Genomic DNA, 18,700 nt, shown 5'->3' with positions numbered 1-18,700 from the left:
TGGGCTGACCCAATGCAAAGATTCTGAGGATCCATGTGGATCCATGCTTTTTAACCACATTTTTGCACCATTGCAGCCCCAGGCAACAGTGGGTGCGTGATTTTTGGGGGGCAGGCTGTAGCCATGGACATGCTATGTGATCTGATGGTGAATTTGGGCTGACCCAATGCAAAGATCCTGAGGATCCATGTGGATCCATGCTTTTTAACCACATTTTAAGTGGGGAGGGAAGGAAAAACACAGAAGGGACACGGAGCAGGAGAGGGGTGTGCAGAGAAGCAGCTGGCTAAGAATGCAGGAGAGGGGTATAACAGGAGGAGGGAGGAAAGGAAGGCAAAAGTTTTCCCTCACCTACCCACCCAAGTCAGCCAGCTCACGCGCTCTCTCTCGCTCTCTCTCTCTCCCTCCTGCACGGAGCACAGAGACACACTCTGCTTTCCCTCTGCCTGGAGGGGAGGGGCTTTCCATGCTCTTTGTTCCGTTTGAGCAAACACAGCAAGGAAACAGAGCAGGGTGGGCAGTAAGACCCTGAGGCAGAATGCCGGAAAAATACGGTAATAATTTTCTTAAATTATTGGGGGGGCGGAGCCCCCCCAAACGAATTTTTGAGGGGGCTCGGGCCCCCTCAGGCCCCATGGAGTCGGCGCCTATGCCCTGGATATATTTGATAATGTATGTATCATGATAATTGGCGCAGCTTTTATCATAGAACCTCACTCACAAGGTCTGTATGGGTGGAGAAATACACTTGTGGCTCCTGGACCACAGTGGAGAACAGAGCAGCCCATGAAAATTGCCAAATCTGACCAATCTAGCCTACAACAGGGATGGGGAACCACCAATCTGTGAGCCAGACCTAGTCGGCATCACCATTCCATCAGCCCACTGTCTCTTACCTTAGATCCTACCACATGTAAGCCCTTGACTTCACCTGCTTCTTCTGCCATGACAAACAAGCTCACACTTTCCTGCCTGCTGGTCTTTCTGCTCTGGAAATCAACCTACCTTCACTATTTCTCCTTTTCCTCTTTGAGGCAATGAAGAGAGAGACTGCCTGGCAGGTGCATACATGAGCTCAGAGGTTCAACCATGGAATGTATCAGCTCAGCTAGATGAGTCTCCTTGGAAAAGACCCTCTAGCTGCCATACTCCATGGTATGGCCTTTGAGCTATCTGCTACAGTATGGGTGTACATGGGTGTGAGAGAGACACACTGACTAAAAAAAAAAAATAGTTGAGTTTTGCCTCTGCTGGTTCCAGCCCTTGACTAGTTTGCATCAAGGGAATGCACCCTGAAAAGGGTTTTCTTCCCCCAGTGATCTAGACAACTGCCTCTCTTATGTGAAAGTAACACACTTTGTGCATACTTCCTGGGAGTGGGGGTGTCTAACAATCTTCAGTAGTTTTGCTTATGTTATTTAACTATCTTTTAAAGGAGCTCCTCCCAAAAAATTGGCACCCACCTCTTGGGTGCCCATGTCTGTCTTCACCCACCCTGGGTGAACTGCAGTACACAAAATCCCATCCTCTTTGTAAGTCAGAGACTGGCACTTTGTCAGCATGTTGAGAGCAGCCTGAAAGGGAAAGAGAGAGAAAGTGGGTAGTGAACATCACCATGGAAAGGTTAAAGCCCCCGTCTCTTTTGTTGTGGAACATCAGCAGGACCACCTGGGCTTGCCACAGAGTCGTTCCCTCTGCGGGAAGCTGCTGCAAATCATACTTCCCTGATAATTCTGACTAGTATTTGCAAACCTGGGCTTATTAAAATTCACATCTGTAGAATGTGATGTGGCCCAGTGTCCTATATTTGCAAAAGAAAACTAGAGATACAGCCCCTTGTTTGGATAGGGAGTGCGCCCAGTAGCAGGGCAGCCGACATATTACTTGGGTGCAAGAAATGTCACCTACCTTGCTGCAGCGGTAGGCAATTACAGGCTTGGAATAGGTTGCGGGGACTAACTCAATACAGCCTAATAGAGAGGAGATGTTGACAATAGCTGCCTTGCTGCAGCTCAGCCCTTTCTGCGAACTTCCTTGGGCTGCCTTCCTTAACAGAGGCAGAAAAGCCTGAGGAAAGAGAGGAAGAGAGAAAATAATCCAGGAAAACTCAGTACCCACTTCATTTGCCTTATGTATTTATTCTTGTGTAACAATCTACACTTGTATTATAAGTAATGCCATTTTTACCCCATCCTCCCCGCAAAGAGTTCAAGCCATTGTTAATGATTCCTCCCCCATTTTGTTCTACCTCTTTCTTGTGCCCAGAAAAGATGGGACACCGTTGTCTACACAGTGCACTATTCTGCCATTTTATTCCCAGCAACACTTCATCTTCACTCATTCAAATCCTGCACAAAATTCAGGTGACACAAACTTCTCAGTTTGCATGACGTGTTGCAACTGTGGAATCTGGAAAAGGGAGACAGAGCACCTGCAGGCCAAGGAGCTTGATGCTAACTTTGTGTGTGGTTCAGTCAGCAGCAGTTCTCGTGCCACTGTGGCTCCAGCACATTTGACATTTGTGAAGACTCCTTCATTAGGCAGTGGATTCAGTATGTCAGTGGTGGCCCCTCCTACCAGAATTTTCAGGAATCGTACACCTCTTTACATTCAGAAACCAGTGAAGAGTACTTTGATTACCCGGACATCTACTGGCAACTTGAATGCTGCATTTTGGTAGTTTTAGACCCCAGACTTAATGTAAGGGGAGCTCTTTCAATGGCAACGTGCATTACTACACTTGCTTCAAAATATGGCAAGCCAGCCCCACTGTCTTTTGGGTCTCTGCGGTTCCTTCTGCTGTCTGGAGCCCCAAAGCCTGACCCTGAAAACATCCCTGTTAGCACAGTTATGAAGTTTGCATAGCGACAAATAAGTACTATTGTGAATGGTCATTATGCTTATTTTACATATATTTAGGACAGGCTTGTCCAACTTCGAAGAGACTCTCACTATAATAAAACTGGTGGTGATCTACCCACTGGATTGACCAAAGTTGTTGAGCTTTTTTGGGGTGGGGGTGGGAGGGGTCCCAAGATCTACTGTAATCTACCACAGGCACCACACGATCTACCAGTAGATTGTGATCTACCTGTTGGCCATCCCTGATTTAGGATATACCTAACTAATGTAGAGATGCAGGTGGTGCTGTGGGTTAAACCACAGAGCCTAGGGCTTGCAGATCAGAAGGTCAGCGTTTCGAATCCCTGCGACGGGGTGAGCTCCCGTTGCTTGGTCCCTGCTCCCACCCACCTAGCAGTTCGAAAGCACAAAGTGCAAGTAGATAAATAGGTACTGCTCCGGTGGGAAGGTAAACAGCATTTCCATGCGCTGCTCTGGTTCGCCAGAAGCGGCTTAGTCATGCTGGCCACATGACCTGGAAGCTGGATGCCGGCTTCCTCGGCCAATAAAGCAAGATGAGCGCCGCAACCCTAGAGTCGTTCAAGACTGGACCTAATGGTCAGGGGTCCCTTTACCTTTTAACTGATGTAGCATGCATTTCTTACTTTTAGTGATCTTTTGACCCAACTGTTTACACTCCCCACACCCTTGGACATATTTATCTGCAAAGGACACTTCATGCATCAGATGAAGTGAATCATTTGACTGCTCCGAGCTTGGCATTTGCACCCCCAAGCCCCTGTACCTTGCTCACTAGCAATGGCCCAGTCACATTTGTCTTGTATACATCTTCCATGTCTTCCTCGCTCACAGTGTCTAGCGTCATGCCTTTCAAAATGCCAGCATTGTTTATTAGCACATTCAGCCCTGTGTCTTTCAGGTGGTCCCCAACAAATGCTGCAGCTTCTGTAATGCTCGCAAGATTTGTAGCATCTGCAAAAGCAGAAACAAAAGAGATGGTTAGAAGCAGGAAGAGTTGGGGAGCACTGGGAGCAGCTGTGACTGTCCTAACCCCAGCTGAAGTATGAACTTCAGCTACAGCAATACAAAAGAAAGAATGGTTCTCAAAGTGCTCCCAATAAGTTCATTGTAGTTGTTAATGCCCAACTTCTTGAGGTAATCTAAACTACACAGAATTATACATTATTATTATTTTTGAAATGGTCTTTAAATATTTTAAAAACACCTTAACAAACACATTTTAGAACAAGAGTGGCCCATGTGGTATTACAACAACACCTGGAGAGCCAACTCCCATCATTCCTGATGGCTGTGCTTTGGAGGGCTGATGGGAATTGAGAGTAGCACAGTATTCAGAGGGCAACACATTGGACACCCCTGCTTTAGAATAACCAACTAAACCTTACACCTCTATCTCTAATTCATATTTGTGCAACACAAAACCATTATTAGTATAAATCAAACCCATTAACATAAAGCACACAATGTTAACAAACCCACTTATATTCGGAACTACAAATATGCTTTCAAAGAAAGCCAAAAAAGAAAAGATGGAGACACAGACTTTTTGTTGGAAGACTGCAGGGAAATATCATTGAGGCTTCTTTTTTGGCCAGATGCAGTTAAGAGACCAAATGACCTATTTTGCCCCTATAAGATTATAGATTCTGTTATGGGCAAAACCATTGTAACCCAATGGTGGTTTTTTGTTTGTTTGTTTGCTCATTTGGCAAAAACCACTAAAATAATAGACACGGCTAACTTGGCTTCATTAATTTAAAAGGGTAAAACTTAGTTGGTGACAACTCTTTATCCTTTCTTGAACAATGAAGCACAAGCCACCGGCTTCTTGATGTTTATTGACAGAAAAAGTGAAGCAACAGTAATCTGCTTGCGATCAGGATCATCATCCTTATTTGAGGGAAGATCAATACATTGTTAGTCAGAGAACCGTGCGCTGTTAGTAACAGACTAGCAAGAAGGAATGGTTTTTCAAGATCCCTTGAAAATGCAAACTCCTGTATATAGTACGTAAACTCGTCTGTCTTTCTGTATGGGCAATATTCTACATTTTCAAAGGAGGCTGGAATTTGGTAGATGGTATTGTTTATTGAATCATATGCATAACAGTGCCCTTATTTAATGCTATATAGAATCATAAGGCACTATTTATTTACACTGGTCTTCAGCTTTGTAAAGGATTTCGTGAGAAGTTCTTGTCTCTTCTCTGATTAGCCTAGATCACTGCGTTTATCTTTTAAAAAATCAAGAATGATGCCTGGTGTTCTGCAGCAGCAGGTTAAAACCTCCTGTTCTAATATATGAAGTTTGGAGCACTCATAGAAGGGGTTTATGGCAGTGAGGGGGCACGATTGTGACTATCGTGATGGGACCCTGCACTTCTGAAGTAGCCTCTGTACCCGTGACACTAGGTAACAGAATTATGAAAAACTACAAATTGCGGAGGGAGGATCTGCATTAAACCTCCGCCCTCTATAGCAGCCAATGCCATATTCTAGCTAAGATGCAAATGGCTGAAGAAATAGGGCACAGATCTCTAGCTACCAGGATCCAAACCAAGAGGCTATTTCCTCCATCCTTTGGGGAGAAGATGGAATGATGCTGGCTGTATGAAGGCTAAAAGGTAAGTGGGAGAGAAGGCATACCCAACTTCACCATCACAAGGTTTGGATGACTGGAAGCCAATTTCCTCAGTTCCTGGAAAGACATAAAGAGCAGAACAATAAATATTAAGAAGTAAAATTATATCAGGTAGGCTGCTGTCGGAGTATACACTATTACTTCAGGATATTATTATTATTGTAAAAAAGAAATCCTGAGCATGATCCAGTCACATTTAAGCACTCATTGGAATAAGTGGGAATTAAAACATGTTTAGACTTGTTCTATCCCTACTAATTCTTCTTGAAGTGGGTCCAAGTGCTCTGACAGGATTGGAAGACTAACGGGCATAGCAATCTTTTGCATTCAAATAAAATATTGATCATGAATATGGTAATTTATTTTGCATTGGCAGCTGGGAGGTCAAGACGATTTTAGATTAACGTTGACATAAGAATGATTTGTGGATAGCCAACCCTTAATGATTCCACACCTTGTTTCATTACAGATTTGCCTTTAATGACGCTATATGTGTGAGACCAGAAGTGAGACTGATCATTATCTAGCTCAGTACTGTTTTTCTCAGTATAATACAATTACTTACCAATAGCGCGCGCTCTCTCTCTCTGTGTTATATATATATATATATATATATATACACACACGGGTTCTAATGAACTATGGTAAAGATTATAAAACCATGGTCTACTAACAGTGTAGTTGTATGCACTCCAAAAAAAAAGCCTCATTAATTTAAATGAGACTTACTCATTGGTGAAGTGTATAATGGATTTCAGCCTGAAAGTGCTGTCCACCCTGGCTGGTTCTTGGCCACTTTCCTTGCTATAAATGCATTCAATCAAAGTCTCAAGCCAGTGCTGATGAGACTGATAATTCAAGGTTCATCTCCAGTTTTCTGCTCAAGCTCACGGTCTGTGCTCCAGAGCACTCAAAACGGATGATTTACTTTACACCCCTCTTCTTGAGCTCTTAGCTAACCTAGGAGTTTAAATAAACACAATGAGTAGTGATTTCCTTCGCCTTTGGGGGTGAAAGGTCCTACCTAACACGCGACAGCAACAACTAGTGCAAAATAACTTCCTGACTCCTACGCTTCGATTCCCAGAAAGTGCTGCTCTTCCCTCAATTCCCAGTCACCCGACCAGCCCCAATCTCCACCCGTTCGCTGGGAAATAAACCCTGCTCAATTCAATGGGGCTTCCCACCGACCAAGGCTGCAATGCTGCGCCAGCTTACCGGGAACGAAGCCCCAGGGACCAAAGCGGGACTTGCTTCCGAGAACCCACCTCCGTCCCCAAAGAAGCGGCTCCCAAGCAGCCCATGTTGGGGCTTGAGCCTCTTACCTGCCCGCGCTCCCCCTCCGGAGACCGGCTGCAGGCAAAGAGCCACTGCGGCGGGTTGGGCATCTCCAGGAGCTGGCGAACCAGCTCCAGGCCGATGCCGCGGTTGGCTCCGGTCACCAAGACGCTGCGCGCTCCCAAGCCCTCCATGAGCATCTGCTGCACCGCCGTCCCGGGTCTGCCTCCGACAGAAAACTTGCCGGTGGGACAACACCCATCGCACCCGCCACACATCGCCCCCCTGCGGCCGCTTGCGGGAACTGGAGCCTTTCTTCGCAGCCTGATGACTATGAGTTTTGATAACAGTGTACTGTAAAAGTGCACTTTGCGGAAGCATGGGTGAAACAGCTGCTCATGCCAATATATCATGGGTAGGCAAACTAAGGCCCGGGGGCCGGATCCAGCCCAATCGTCTTCTAAATCTGGCCCGTGGACGGTCCAGGAATCAGCGTGTTTTTACAAGAGTAGAATGTGTCCTTTTATTTAAAATGCATCTCTGGGTTATTTGTGGGGCATAGGAATTTGTTCATTTCGCCCCCCCAAAAAAATATAGTCCACCCCCCCACAAGGTCTGAGGGACAGTGGACGGGCCCCCTGCTGAAAACGTTTGCTGACCCCTGCAATATATCATCTAAGGCTGTTGCTGTTTACTTGAGCTCTAACCTGCTCCCACTGTTAGTGTTTGAAGTTGTAGACAATCACTATCTTTCCTCCTGTAAGTTTGTGAGATATATTTCTGTTCAGTGTGTATTCCTCAAACCAGCTTCTATGGGCGCAGCCAAGGGGGGGTGCCGGGGGGGGGCAGCTGCCCTCCAATCAATAAAAAAAATACATAGCCAACTCAGGTCCCCCCCCCCAAGAAAAGGCCTGCTTCCCCCCCCCACAAAAATCCAATTTAAAATGTAACCTACATCTTCTTTGAGGTTAAGGTTTGTACATTTGGGACTTCCGTTGCAGGTGTGTAGATGACAGCTTACTGAATAGGAGTTTGGTTTTCCCTCCCCTGCAATACCTCCCAAAAGGTAAGTGAAGACATCCCAGCCCCCTCACTGGACAGCAGTGTTCAAATGCAACTTGAAACACCCCAAGCCCCCCAACCCACCCCCCGAATAGTCTCACTGTTTTAAGCAACCCATGTGTACGTAAGCAAAAAGTAGGGGGAAGCATCTTCTAATAATATAAGGCAATATGATCCAACATCCTGCTTGATGCAACCAATGGGGATTTGTATGAAGATCTCCAATAATCGTGATCTCATTCACCTCCTTTGGGAATAGGTTGCATCCATTGTCGAATGGCTCTTAACTGTTTAGGATGTGGGTGGGGGAGCTGTTTAGGAAGGAGGAGGACACACCCATCTCGGCAACCTTCCAGAGGGCAAAGAGTATATTCTTGTTAACATGACGTTTTCACAATGGGTTTCATATAAGAACAGTATATCTGGCTTGGTTTTGTTTTGTTTTTTTTAAAAAATAAGACTCAAAATGTGTCTTCTTTTAATCAGTGAACCCAACCCCCTTACACTAAACGTTTTTATCTTATACAATGATGTCATTGTAATCAATCAATTTAATCTTTCCAATCTTTAGCTTCAAGTCATATTTTAAAAGTTGTTGTGTGCTGGATATAATTTGTGTGATTCAATCTATGTTATAGCCAAGTATATAAAATAGTTCATAACTCATTTTGATACCATGCACCCTGAACAAATGGACACTTCATAATCATATCTAAACCTCCCCCATGCTCCTATGCTCCTCACCATCTCCAGACCTCACTGTTTAAGAGATCACCATTTTACAACAGCACAACCTGGAGACAAAACCTTTTTTAAGATGAATTGGTGAATGTTCCCTAAATGTAGTAGAGAGAGATGCTGTTAACAGGAATAAAAAGAAGTGAACAGAGAAACCTTCTTAACTAGAGACCAGAGGCAACCTCCCACTCACCCTACAAGCAGTAAACATATATATTACAGTTAATAAAACTGCCATTTTGCAGACAAAAGCTCAGCAGAGAATACAAGTATTAGTCCAAAATAACAAAGTATATTTTAACATCTGATTCTAACAAGGCAATTGAAATTTTCAGTTTTCATTTTACATTTCTTTTTCTTTTCTTGTCTTTTGGAGTGTTAAGTCTCCAGTCAAAAATATCTGCAGCCTCATCTTGTTCTTAGTAGCATGTGTCATGGAAGACCACAGCATAAAAGGAAATCCACATTTGTATCTGATGTTAGCCTCACTAAGTTTAGCTGTGCAGAAATACAGTGGATGTCTTTTTTGCAGTCAAAGATTTCAAGTTTTGATAAAGTTCAATCTATGTCCCCTTCAGCTTTTTCTGGTCAATTTTCCTAGTCAGTTTCAAGATGTTCCTTTATAGCACTGTTTGTGAATGAATGATTATGTCCTATGAGGGAAATCCTTATTTAGGCTTTGGGGCTAGGGCTCAATGGGTATGTTCAATTTGATCTACAGTGAGATGAATTTCAGGGAATTGTTTAGAGAACCAATCTGCTGGAAAGCCCATCATATTTTGTTTCTTCAGACCTTCTTCATCCCATCTGGCCTTCAAATTTGGACTCAGATCTGTTTTCCAGTTACGCAAGCTGGGCATCTATTTAATATATAGCCTCTTCCATTTAAGAAAAGGCTTTTTTTGGACTTCATGAACATATTAAATGCTTCAGAAGCTGTTTTAGTTCTTTTATCTTTCCTGTCAGTTCTGTCACTTTTTCTTCCAAAGATAAGTCATACTTAATTTCTATTTTGAGATCTTTTTCTATTAGAAATAGCTGCAAAGTGAACTTAGAGAGGAGCTCTTGGCTATCTTTTGACAGTTTTTTGTATTTTTAGTGCCATTGCTAGGTCACTGTCAAATCTTTCAATGAAACAATCAGACTCTATCTGTCCTTTCTTTAAAATATGTCTCTAGGCTAATTTCTTTAGAATTTAAATAGTACCTTGCATATCCTAAAACAAATCAACTTTTTTCTTTTCTTTTCTTTTCTTTTCTTTTCTTTTCTTTTCTTTTCTTTTCTTCTCTCTCTCTCTCTCTCTTCTTCTGTTAGGCTGTGAAGAGTGAAGTCTGGGCAATTGTCCCCATTGATTCTAAATCTGAGAAAGTGGGATAGCCTGTGTTACACATTTCTCAAAGAAGCCTAAATCCAACCATCTTTCACCAGTCCTGTAAAACCCTACTATACACACATGAGTAAATATTTGCCACTTCACTGGTGGCCATAGCAACACCGTTCAAACCACCAATCTTAAAGGCAAACATTGACATTTTATACCTGTAATTATGATGGAAGTAGAAAGTAGATTAGCAGCAGAATCTTGCGCAAGTCTGCTGAGAAGCAAGTCTTACTGAGTTCAATGATGCTTAAGTTATGCCTCAGCAAGTGGTTATAAAATTGCATCCATAGTCTCTTTTCATTATCCAAGACTGCAGTTAGCTTTTGGTTTTATGTCTTATTTTGTGTTTCGTTTGTTTGTTTGTTTGTTTGTTTATTACTGGAGTGGGGAGTCAATGCATCACATCTCTGGTGCATGTACACATAATGCACACAAACCACTAAGGCACCTTGCAGTGTACACCTTGCTGTTTCACAACCTGCATTTGCTGGGGTATACATTTTAAATCATTTGCCTCTTGGAGGACATTCGGTTTTTCTAGTACTGTATGGTCTTCTTCAAGTTGGTGCCTTCCAGATGGTTTGGAGTCCAGCTCGCAGCAGCTCCAATCAGCACAGCCATGCACCTGCAGGGCACCAGCTTGGCAAAGGCTGTTCTTCTTATAGATCTTTAACAGCTCCCCTGGGTGTGATAGTTTTGCCTCCTCATACTGTTCATGCTACAGAATGGTCCCTACTTCTGCATCACATGCTAAAGGACCATTTGGGGCTGTTTTCTGGGCTGTAGGCTTTGTGTTACATCTGTTGCAGGCATCCTGCTCTTCTTCCAAGACAACATGCTTTGATCCACATGATAATCCTGGGAACTAGTCAATGCCAAGAGAGTTTAGCCTTAAAGGCTCAGTGGGCATTTAATCCTAGGATTCCTTGATCCAAGTTCAACTCTCTGTCCAGTGCTAAAATAATGCAGGAAAACAGAAGTGAGTGTGTACAAGCCCTATTTTGGCCAAATCAGAGTCCTGTGTAGCCTTCTCAAGAGAGGGGCTGAAGGGACTGTCAGAAAATATAACAGGGGCAGGCCCATTCTGCACCTCCTGTAATTCAAGTGGATTATGTCCACTGCACTGCAATGTCTCTTATGTATTTTGTATGCTTGAGTGACGGGGAGTGGATTTGTTAAAGCAGGAGCAGGGAGCAGGATCTGGCCAGCAGGGCCGGATCCTGTGTTCCCTCACTCCCTGCATGTCATGTTGATGGGTGAGTGAGAGGGTTCTGGTAATGCATACAAGGTACATTGAAGAGAGGCAAGGCAAGAGTTCAGGACACAGATAGCATTAAGCTGGAGGCTAAAATGTCGCTCCAGAAATAGGTAATCTTAGAATGAACGTTAAACAGCTGCACTCCACCTGGGTGGCCAACTCTGCCTTTAATGAGAGAAACCTCTTCACTTAAAGGGTGACAAACCATAGACTCTTGATGGTGAAGAGGGATAGTGGTTCTGCTGGGCCTTCTGGTTTGGAGTCAGATGGGGGCAACGCAACCTTTTGGTTAGAGAGATGCTGACAAAATGGGCTCCTGTTCTGTTGTTGCTTACAGTTGAGCAGGGACATTGAGGGCTGGCCCTGAAAAGTACCTCTCCAATCTGATGCCTCTTCCAAATGCGTGGATTCATTTCCTCAAAGATGGGGAGTTGAACCACCGGATCATTACATCAGGAGGGAGTCTTACACCTATCTCATTCCTGGGGGCAACAACTGCCTATTCCTGAAGTAAAGCATTGATAACACCCTGGACCAAACTGTTCAGAGTAATCCACCTGGTAAACAGTCAAGTGCTCACATGGTTGGCTGAACACTTCCAACACTGCATGCATCTTATAGCTGGTACACTAAATCTCCAAGTGGGTGCTTGGGTAAACAATCTCAAAGGCAACAACTGAACTTTTATATCTCATTAAAAAGGAACAAAAGATGGAGGCAGATTAACCTGGGTCCCTTGCCAGTCTAAAAAACCAGTTCCCATACTCCTTTTCCACTTCAGAAGTAATTTAATCTATGAGTACTTTGGCATAAATAAGTGAGCAATGTAAACACTTATGCCCAATATCTTTCCAAAATGATTATAACACTCCTTTTTCCCTCTTAAGATAGTCTTATATGCATGTCACTGCATTAATTTGATCATCAGATTTCTCTGTCCTTAAAGATCTAGCAGCATTTACCAATGGCTTTTTGCTTCTTCAGCATTCTGCATCAAACTAAGTTTGTGTGAGAAATTTTGTTTTTTTCTGATATCCAGGTTTTATGAAGCATGGCCTTAGGTTTTCTAGAATATATAAAATATAAACTAGTTACTTTTCTTATTTATGAGTTAGCTTAATCATGGTCTGATTTCCTAAAATCTGCCTTATTTTACCAGCCACAGGTAATGTCCATCTAATATGTCTTCCCCAATGCAGACACCTTGCATAGGATGTGTGGCAGTGTACTGTTTGCTGCTCTTTATGTAGCCTACCTATACCACCCATGAAGGGTGATTACTATCTGCCTGGTCTTCTAAATAGAAAGATTGAACTTTTGAAATATATAAAAATTCTCAGCACTCAGAACTCCCTTGATCATTTAAAACTTTGTTGGTTCAAACAATTAGAGCATTTTTTTTTATCTGCCTTCAGCCCTTTAAGGATTGTCTCTTCTTAAAACTAGAATGTAGCTCACACACCAGATGTAAATTTCAACTGGCAGACAGAGAAACCTCTCTCTGTTCCAAATTATAACCATTTCAAAGATAATTAGAGAAAGGGAAGCTTTTGTGCAACCAAAGCCCATCAGTGTTCTCACATGGCTTTGGGGCAAGATTTTGATTCCTCTGGTCTAAGTCGCTCAGCCCCATCCAGATTCCCAGGAGCTGACAGCTTCTCAGTCTCCTGACTTAGAAAATGGCTTTTTCAGAGCATCAAAGGCCAATCTCCTGTTCACTCTTATCTCTAGTGTGAATTTGATAGCCAAGATTTATGCATGGCTATCATCAATCACCGCTTAATTATGTCCATTGGCGACTTGCCAGGGTTAGTGTTTCCTTCAAGAATAAGGCACAATGGAGGCTATAATGTATTTAAGTTATGTGGTTTGTTTACACATATATACAACCTGGAGCTTTCAGTGGAGGGGCTCATAGCACCAGCACCCCAAAACGTGCCAGCTTATTCCATAGTAGCAGCAACAATGAGTCCAGCGCCATTCTTTCTCTAACTCGCACCGTAGGGCACAACTCAGAATAATGGTTCCTCTCTGCTTACTGGTTGCATCACTCTTAACTCCAACCCTTTTCCTGACCCGCTCATTACCTCAAAAAGGACCAGCTTTTTACACTTATTCACACTTAGCCCTTGAGAGAGGGAGGAAATCCACACATTTGCAAATGAGATTCATCCCCAGTCACCTCACCAAGAATTCTGTGTGACTTCAGTAAAACTTGTTGCTTTGGCTAAGGTTACAAGGTCTAATACACAACCCAGGGAGTGTGCCTAAGTTAATTATCTCTTCACATATGCTAATTCCAGGGAGGTTAACAGTGGCTAATCCACATTTTAAATACACATGAGTCTGACTATTACCGGTCCTAACATACCAGTTCGAATAAAATCCTAAAAATTTATTAAACCCAAGCATTTAGCACCCACAGATCTAGAACAATCTATACACTTATATTAAAGCTTCTTAGATGTAAGCATAAGAACTCATATGTGATACTTACAGGGGTTTTGGGGCTGTTTTAGGTATTACATACCTTAGTTCAGGATGCTTAACCCGAGTGGAAATTGCCCATTAGTTATATACCTTAAACCAGGCTTCCTCAACCTTGGCCCTCCAGATGTTTTTGGCCTACAACTCCCACGATCCCTAGCTAGCAGGACCAGTGGTCAGGGATGATGGGAATTGTAGTCTTAAAAACATCTGGAGGGCCGAGGTTGAGGAAGCCTGCCTTAAACAGAAGCCTACTAAGAGCATGTGTTGATGTTTTGTTTAAAAATTAGTTTCCTGTGACAGAGAAGATAAGAGCACATTCTGTGGTTCAAAACATGTGAAGGAGGTAACTGATGTGGTTAGAACAGGTGCAAAGCATGCCATAGAGAACATTCTGTGGTTGTGAAGATAGGTCAGAGAGTTGACATGTCTTGTGCTCAGGCAGAATAATTGAAAACCAGATATACTGTGGAAATTTTAAGGATTTCTTCTGATTTTAGGGGCTATATATGATTAGTCACCTGTATTGCCAGATTTTGCACAAATAATTACAAGGGGTGTATAGGGCAGTGTTTCCCAACCTTTTTTGGGCAAAGGCACACTTGTTTCATGAAAAAAATCTCGAGGCACACCACCATTAGAAAATGTTTAAAAAATTAACTCTGTGCCTATATTGACTATATATAAAGTAACTCTCTTTAATAGGCATCAAATAAACACAAAGAAAGTACCGGTATTTTATAATTACTTTATTATGAAATAGTAAGTACCGTATTTTTAGGACGCTCCGTCCCATAGGACGCACCTACTTTTTTTTGGGGGGGGGGAAATAAAGGAATTTTTTTTCCCCTTTATTTCCCCCCCCAAAACCAGGTCGGGGAACAGTGGGATGGCGGTGCTGCGCCTCCCCGCTGTCCCCCGAGCTTGTGGGGCTGGCCCATGTCTGCCTGGCGCGAGGGGCGCTCTGCTTCAGGGCGCCCCGCGCATCGGGCGGCAGGCTACAGTCCGCAGCATGGGGAACCCTCTGTTTCAGGGCGCCCCACGCGCCCCCACGGGTGCGCAAGGCTTGCCAACACGAGCGCGGAGCACGGGGCGTCCTCCGAAGGGCGCCCCGTGCTCTGCGCCGCCCGCAAGCCTTGCGCTCCTGGGGGGAGATCCCCTGGGTGCGCAAGGCTGGCCAACACCAGCGCGGAGCACGGGGCGTCCTCCGAAGGAACGCCGCCATCCCGCTGTCCCCCGACTTGGTTAGAAGGCTGGCGGGGGGGGGGGGAGAAGCCTGCTTTTCCCCGTCGCCAGCCCCGCAAACTCGGGCGACAGCGGGAGAGGCGTAGCGCGCCCTTCCCGCTGTCCCCCGACTTGGCTAGAAGGCTGGCGGGGGGAGAAGCCTGCTCCTCCCCGTCGCCAGCCCCGCAAACTCGGGAGACAGTGGGAGAGGCGTAGCGCGCCCACCCGCTGTCTCCCGACATGGTTTGGAGGCTGGCGGAGGGCTTCCTCCTCCCCCAGCCCCGCAAGCTCCCAGAGCTCTGGGTCCCGTTCTGGGGGAGGGGGAAGCTCGGGCTTCCCCCGCCCCAGCCCCGCGTCTCCAGCCGGGAGACGGTCGCGCTTTAGCCCCGTGCGTGCTCTCCCAGCTGGAGAGGTGACGCGCGCCTATGGAGGCTCCTGCCATAGGCGCGCGTCACCTCTCCAGCGGGGAGAGGGTCGCGGGGGGCTGCTTTAGCCCCGTGCGTGCTCTCCCAGCTGGAGAGGTGACGCGCGCCTATGGAGGCTCCTGCCATAGGCGCGCGTCACCTCTCCAGCGGGGAGAGGGTCGCGGGGGGCTGCTTTAGCCCCGTGCGTGCTCTCCCAGCTGGAGAGGTGACGCGCGCCTATGGAGGCTCCTGCCATAGGCGCGCGTCACCTCTCCAGCGGGGAGAGGGTCGCGGGGGGCTGCTTTAGCCCCGTGCGTGCTCTCCCAGCTGGAGAGGTGACGCGCGCCTATGGAGGCTCCTGCCATAGGCGCGCGTCACCTCTCCAGCGGGGAGAGGGTCGCGGGGGGCTGCTTTAGCCCCGTGCGTGCTCTCCCAGCTGGAGAGGTGACGCGCGCCTATGGAGGCTCCTGCCATAGGCGCGCGTCACCTCTCCAGCGGGGAGAGGGTCGCGGGGGGCTGCTTTAGCCCCGTGCGTGCTCTCCCAGCTGGAGAGGTGACGCGCGCCTATGGAGGCTCCTGCCATAGGCACGCGTCACCTCTCCAGCGGGGAGAGGGTCGCGGGGGGCTGCTTTAGCCCCGTGCGTGCTCTCCCAGCTGGAGAGGTGACGCGCGCCTATGGAGGCTCCTGCCATAAGCGCGTGTCACCTCTCCAGCGGGGAGAGGGTCGTGGGGGGCTGCTTTAGCCCCGTGCGTGCTAAAGCAGCCCCCCCGCGACCCTCTCCCCGCTGGAGAGGTGACGCGCGCCTATGGCAGGAGCCTCCATAGGCGCGCGTCACCTCTCCAGCTGGGAGAGCAGGCACGGGGCTAAAGCAGCCCGACTCGCCCGCCTCCCTCCCACGGCACACCCGGCAACTTCTCGCGGCACACTAGTGTGCCGCGGAACACCGGTTGGGAAACACTGGTATAGGGGACGAGTAGGAACTCTGGTGGCTCCCACCCTATGACGACATACAAAAGCATACCTTCAAGTCTACTTTGGGGGTGAAGGATTGTTACAAATCTAGAGTTAGAAATTCGCAATGTGGTAGCATTTAGATAATATTTGGGACATGGATGGGAAATTACAGGTTGCAGCAGTTCTCCTGAACTGGGTTTAGCCTATGCAAATTAGCCTGCCCAGACTAGCTGACTGCAAGCTAATATGAAACAATGTCATCAACACATAAAATAAACATCCTTGGGTCTAGGCAAAACAGAGTTGTCATGGTTCCTGCGGACAGAGAAAGGTTTGTGATTGAAAAAACATCAGAAGGCAAGCTGTGCCAATGGGGGAAAGTGTCATTTTACACAGAAGCTTAGAACAAGGAGTTCTGGGAAAGTGTGTTCTCCTTCATGGAGAGCACGTGTTGCGGTGGGGTCTGCCGAGCCACCCCTCTGTTACCAGGCAGGGTCTCTAAAGATGGCCTGGGGCAGAGATTGGTTCACTGGGTTGCTGGGGTAAAAGTTATGTTGCAATTTTGGTGGGAGGGGTAAAATGTTTAAATACTCTGCACGCAGCCTGGAGCTTTCTCTTTGCTGCGTGCAACGGATCACCCGCCCACCCACCCTTGAGTAAGGGGTTGTTGCATTGACCTTGCTATGCTTGTCATGGGGTCGTCTGCCGTTGGGGCAGGGGCCTGGTAGGAACTTTGTCCATCTGGCTGATTGGCTGGGTCATTTGGTTTTTCCCTACTGCGTAGCAAATCGTCACAACTTGTAAGGTTGCGGTTAGGCATTGGTTATAAATTGGTGGAGGAGGGGTTAGGATAGGCTGGGCCTGCCCCTCCATGGTTGCTGCGGAAAGGGAATTCCATTAAAGGAATCCTGGGGCTTGCCATCTTTTCGTCCAATCCCTGGAATGGGACTAGGGCCGGCAAGCCTTCGGGGAGCAGGCGGGTGAGAATTGAGGGTCTGTGACTCAGCTCCATTTCTCCCCGACTTGTTTTCCCGCACTGGCTTTCGGTGGTGCCCGGAAGTCAGTTCTGTCCCCAGGCGGGGGGACACAGATAGTCTTAACCAGTGCCTAAACAACCACTCATGGTTTTGTATTTAAATAAAGTTGTGGCCAAAATTATGCCAAAAACCTTAAACAAAAATTAAGTGTGCGTTGTGAGTTATTTGGGGGTGGCTTGGGGACCTCGACACACAACGAGGAGGAGGAGATAGGTAGCACTCCAAGTGGGGACTGAGGGGCAGAATATTGGCAGGCTGGAGACGCGAAATTGGTTCCCCAGATTACGAGACTACCGCTCTTAACCACTACACCACAGTGGAAGAGTCAGTAGCCTTTGTATTTGCCCATCATAACATGAGAACCCCCTCCCCCACGTGGGTCATCGTATAATTTCAGAAATGTAGAAAATAAAATTTCAGAATTAAAATAGAAACTTTTCTTTCATGACTCAGGAGATGGTTTGCATAGGATGGGATTGTGGTATATGTGTGTGGCAGGGGACTCAAATTACAATACTTTTACACACACCCTCCCCCACAAAAAGCCCTATGACACAACCCATCATAATATTGGGAGGGACAATGGGTTTGGTTTTCTTTGGAAGAGAGATCACTGGAGTCTCAGTGCATTTTTCAAAAAAGTACTTACCCATGAACAAGTTGTTATTTTCTCATGCAGATCGAACTTACAACGTCCCAGCGAAGGTGGAGTGGGAAAGATGCCAGCTTCAATTTTCTCTTCCAATGAGCCAACAGTGACTGCTTTTGAGCAATGAGCCAACAATCTCCTCCCTAACAAAAGGAAGGTTATACAATGCAATGTGATCGTATATCATTTTTGCATTGAGATACCAGCCCATAATCCTTTACATTAAACCTTGACAACTTTGCTCAAAATTGCGAACCAGCTTCAGTTCTGATCTCTCCAGCTTCTTTGCACCTGTCAGGTCCTGGCTTTGAAATGTTCTTGCTCTTCCAGAAGTGGTGTCTAGGTGCCATTTCACACACCACACTCAGTTGGCAGCTGTAGCCATGATTCATATACTCATAGTGTATATTTGAAAGCATTTTGGAAGTCTATTTCAAAATGTAGTGGAATTACTATGCCAATCCTAAAAAGCTGCAGCTGGGCACAACAGGAGACATTAACCTCTGCTCTGTCAAAAGGCATCCAGGAAGCCAACACCAAAGGACCTCCTTCCTTCCTTCAGCAGTGGGCACATAAGGGATTTTGAGAAAGTGCCAATGCTGTAGGCATGCCCTTTATCAACCGGGGAAAGACACCTACATCAGCCACCACTGCTCTTTTCACCTCTCCTTCCCAAAGTGTGGTCCAAAGACCAGGAGTTCTTC

The 18,700-nt window shown here is 46.0% G+C and overlaps 1 protein-coding gene across 3 annotated transcripts in view; it reads right to left on the bottom strand.

Moving 5' to 3' along the window:
* Positions 1-18,700, bottom strand: part of LOC310850639 (C-signal-like) — a gene marked incomplete at its 5' end in the record, with an annotated part of 39,010 nt that overhangs the window by 2,229 nt on the left and 18,081 nt on the right. For 2 of the 3 annotated variants that reach the window (XM_083752285.1, XM_083752284.1), the window contains 5 exons: positions 1,464-1,574; positions 1,909-2,067; positions 3,647-3,834; positions 5,529-5,580; positions 17,997-18,139. In XM_083752285.1, coding sequence (XP_083608411.1) covers positions 1,464-1,574; positions 1,909-2,067; positions 3,647-3,834; positions 5,529-5,580; positions 17,997-18,139 — 653 coding nt within the window. Of the gene's footprint in view, positions 1-1,463; positions 1,575-1,908; positions 2,068-3,646; positions 3,835-5,528; positions 5,581-6,848; positions 7,086-17,996; positions 18,140-18,700 lie in introns of those variants that run through there. The other variant, XM_083752286.1, reaches the window with a different exon arrangement.

This window comes from Podarcis gaigeae (genome assembly GCF_964106915.1).
Source record: "Podarcis gaigeae genome assembly, chromosome: 8".
NCBI classification, from domain to species: Eukaryota; Metazoa; Chordata; class Lepidosauria; order Squamata; family Lacertidae; genus Podarcis; species Podarcis gaigeae.
Note: the sequence above shows the minus strand (reverse complement) of the source record. Positions and strands in the feature narration are given on the sequence as shown.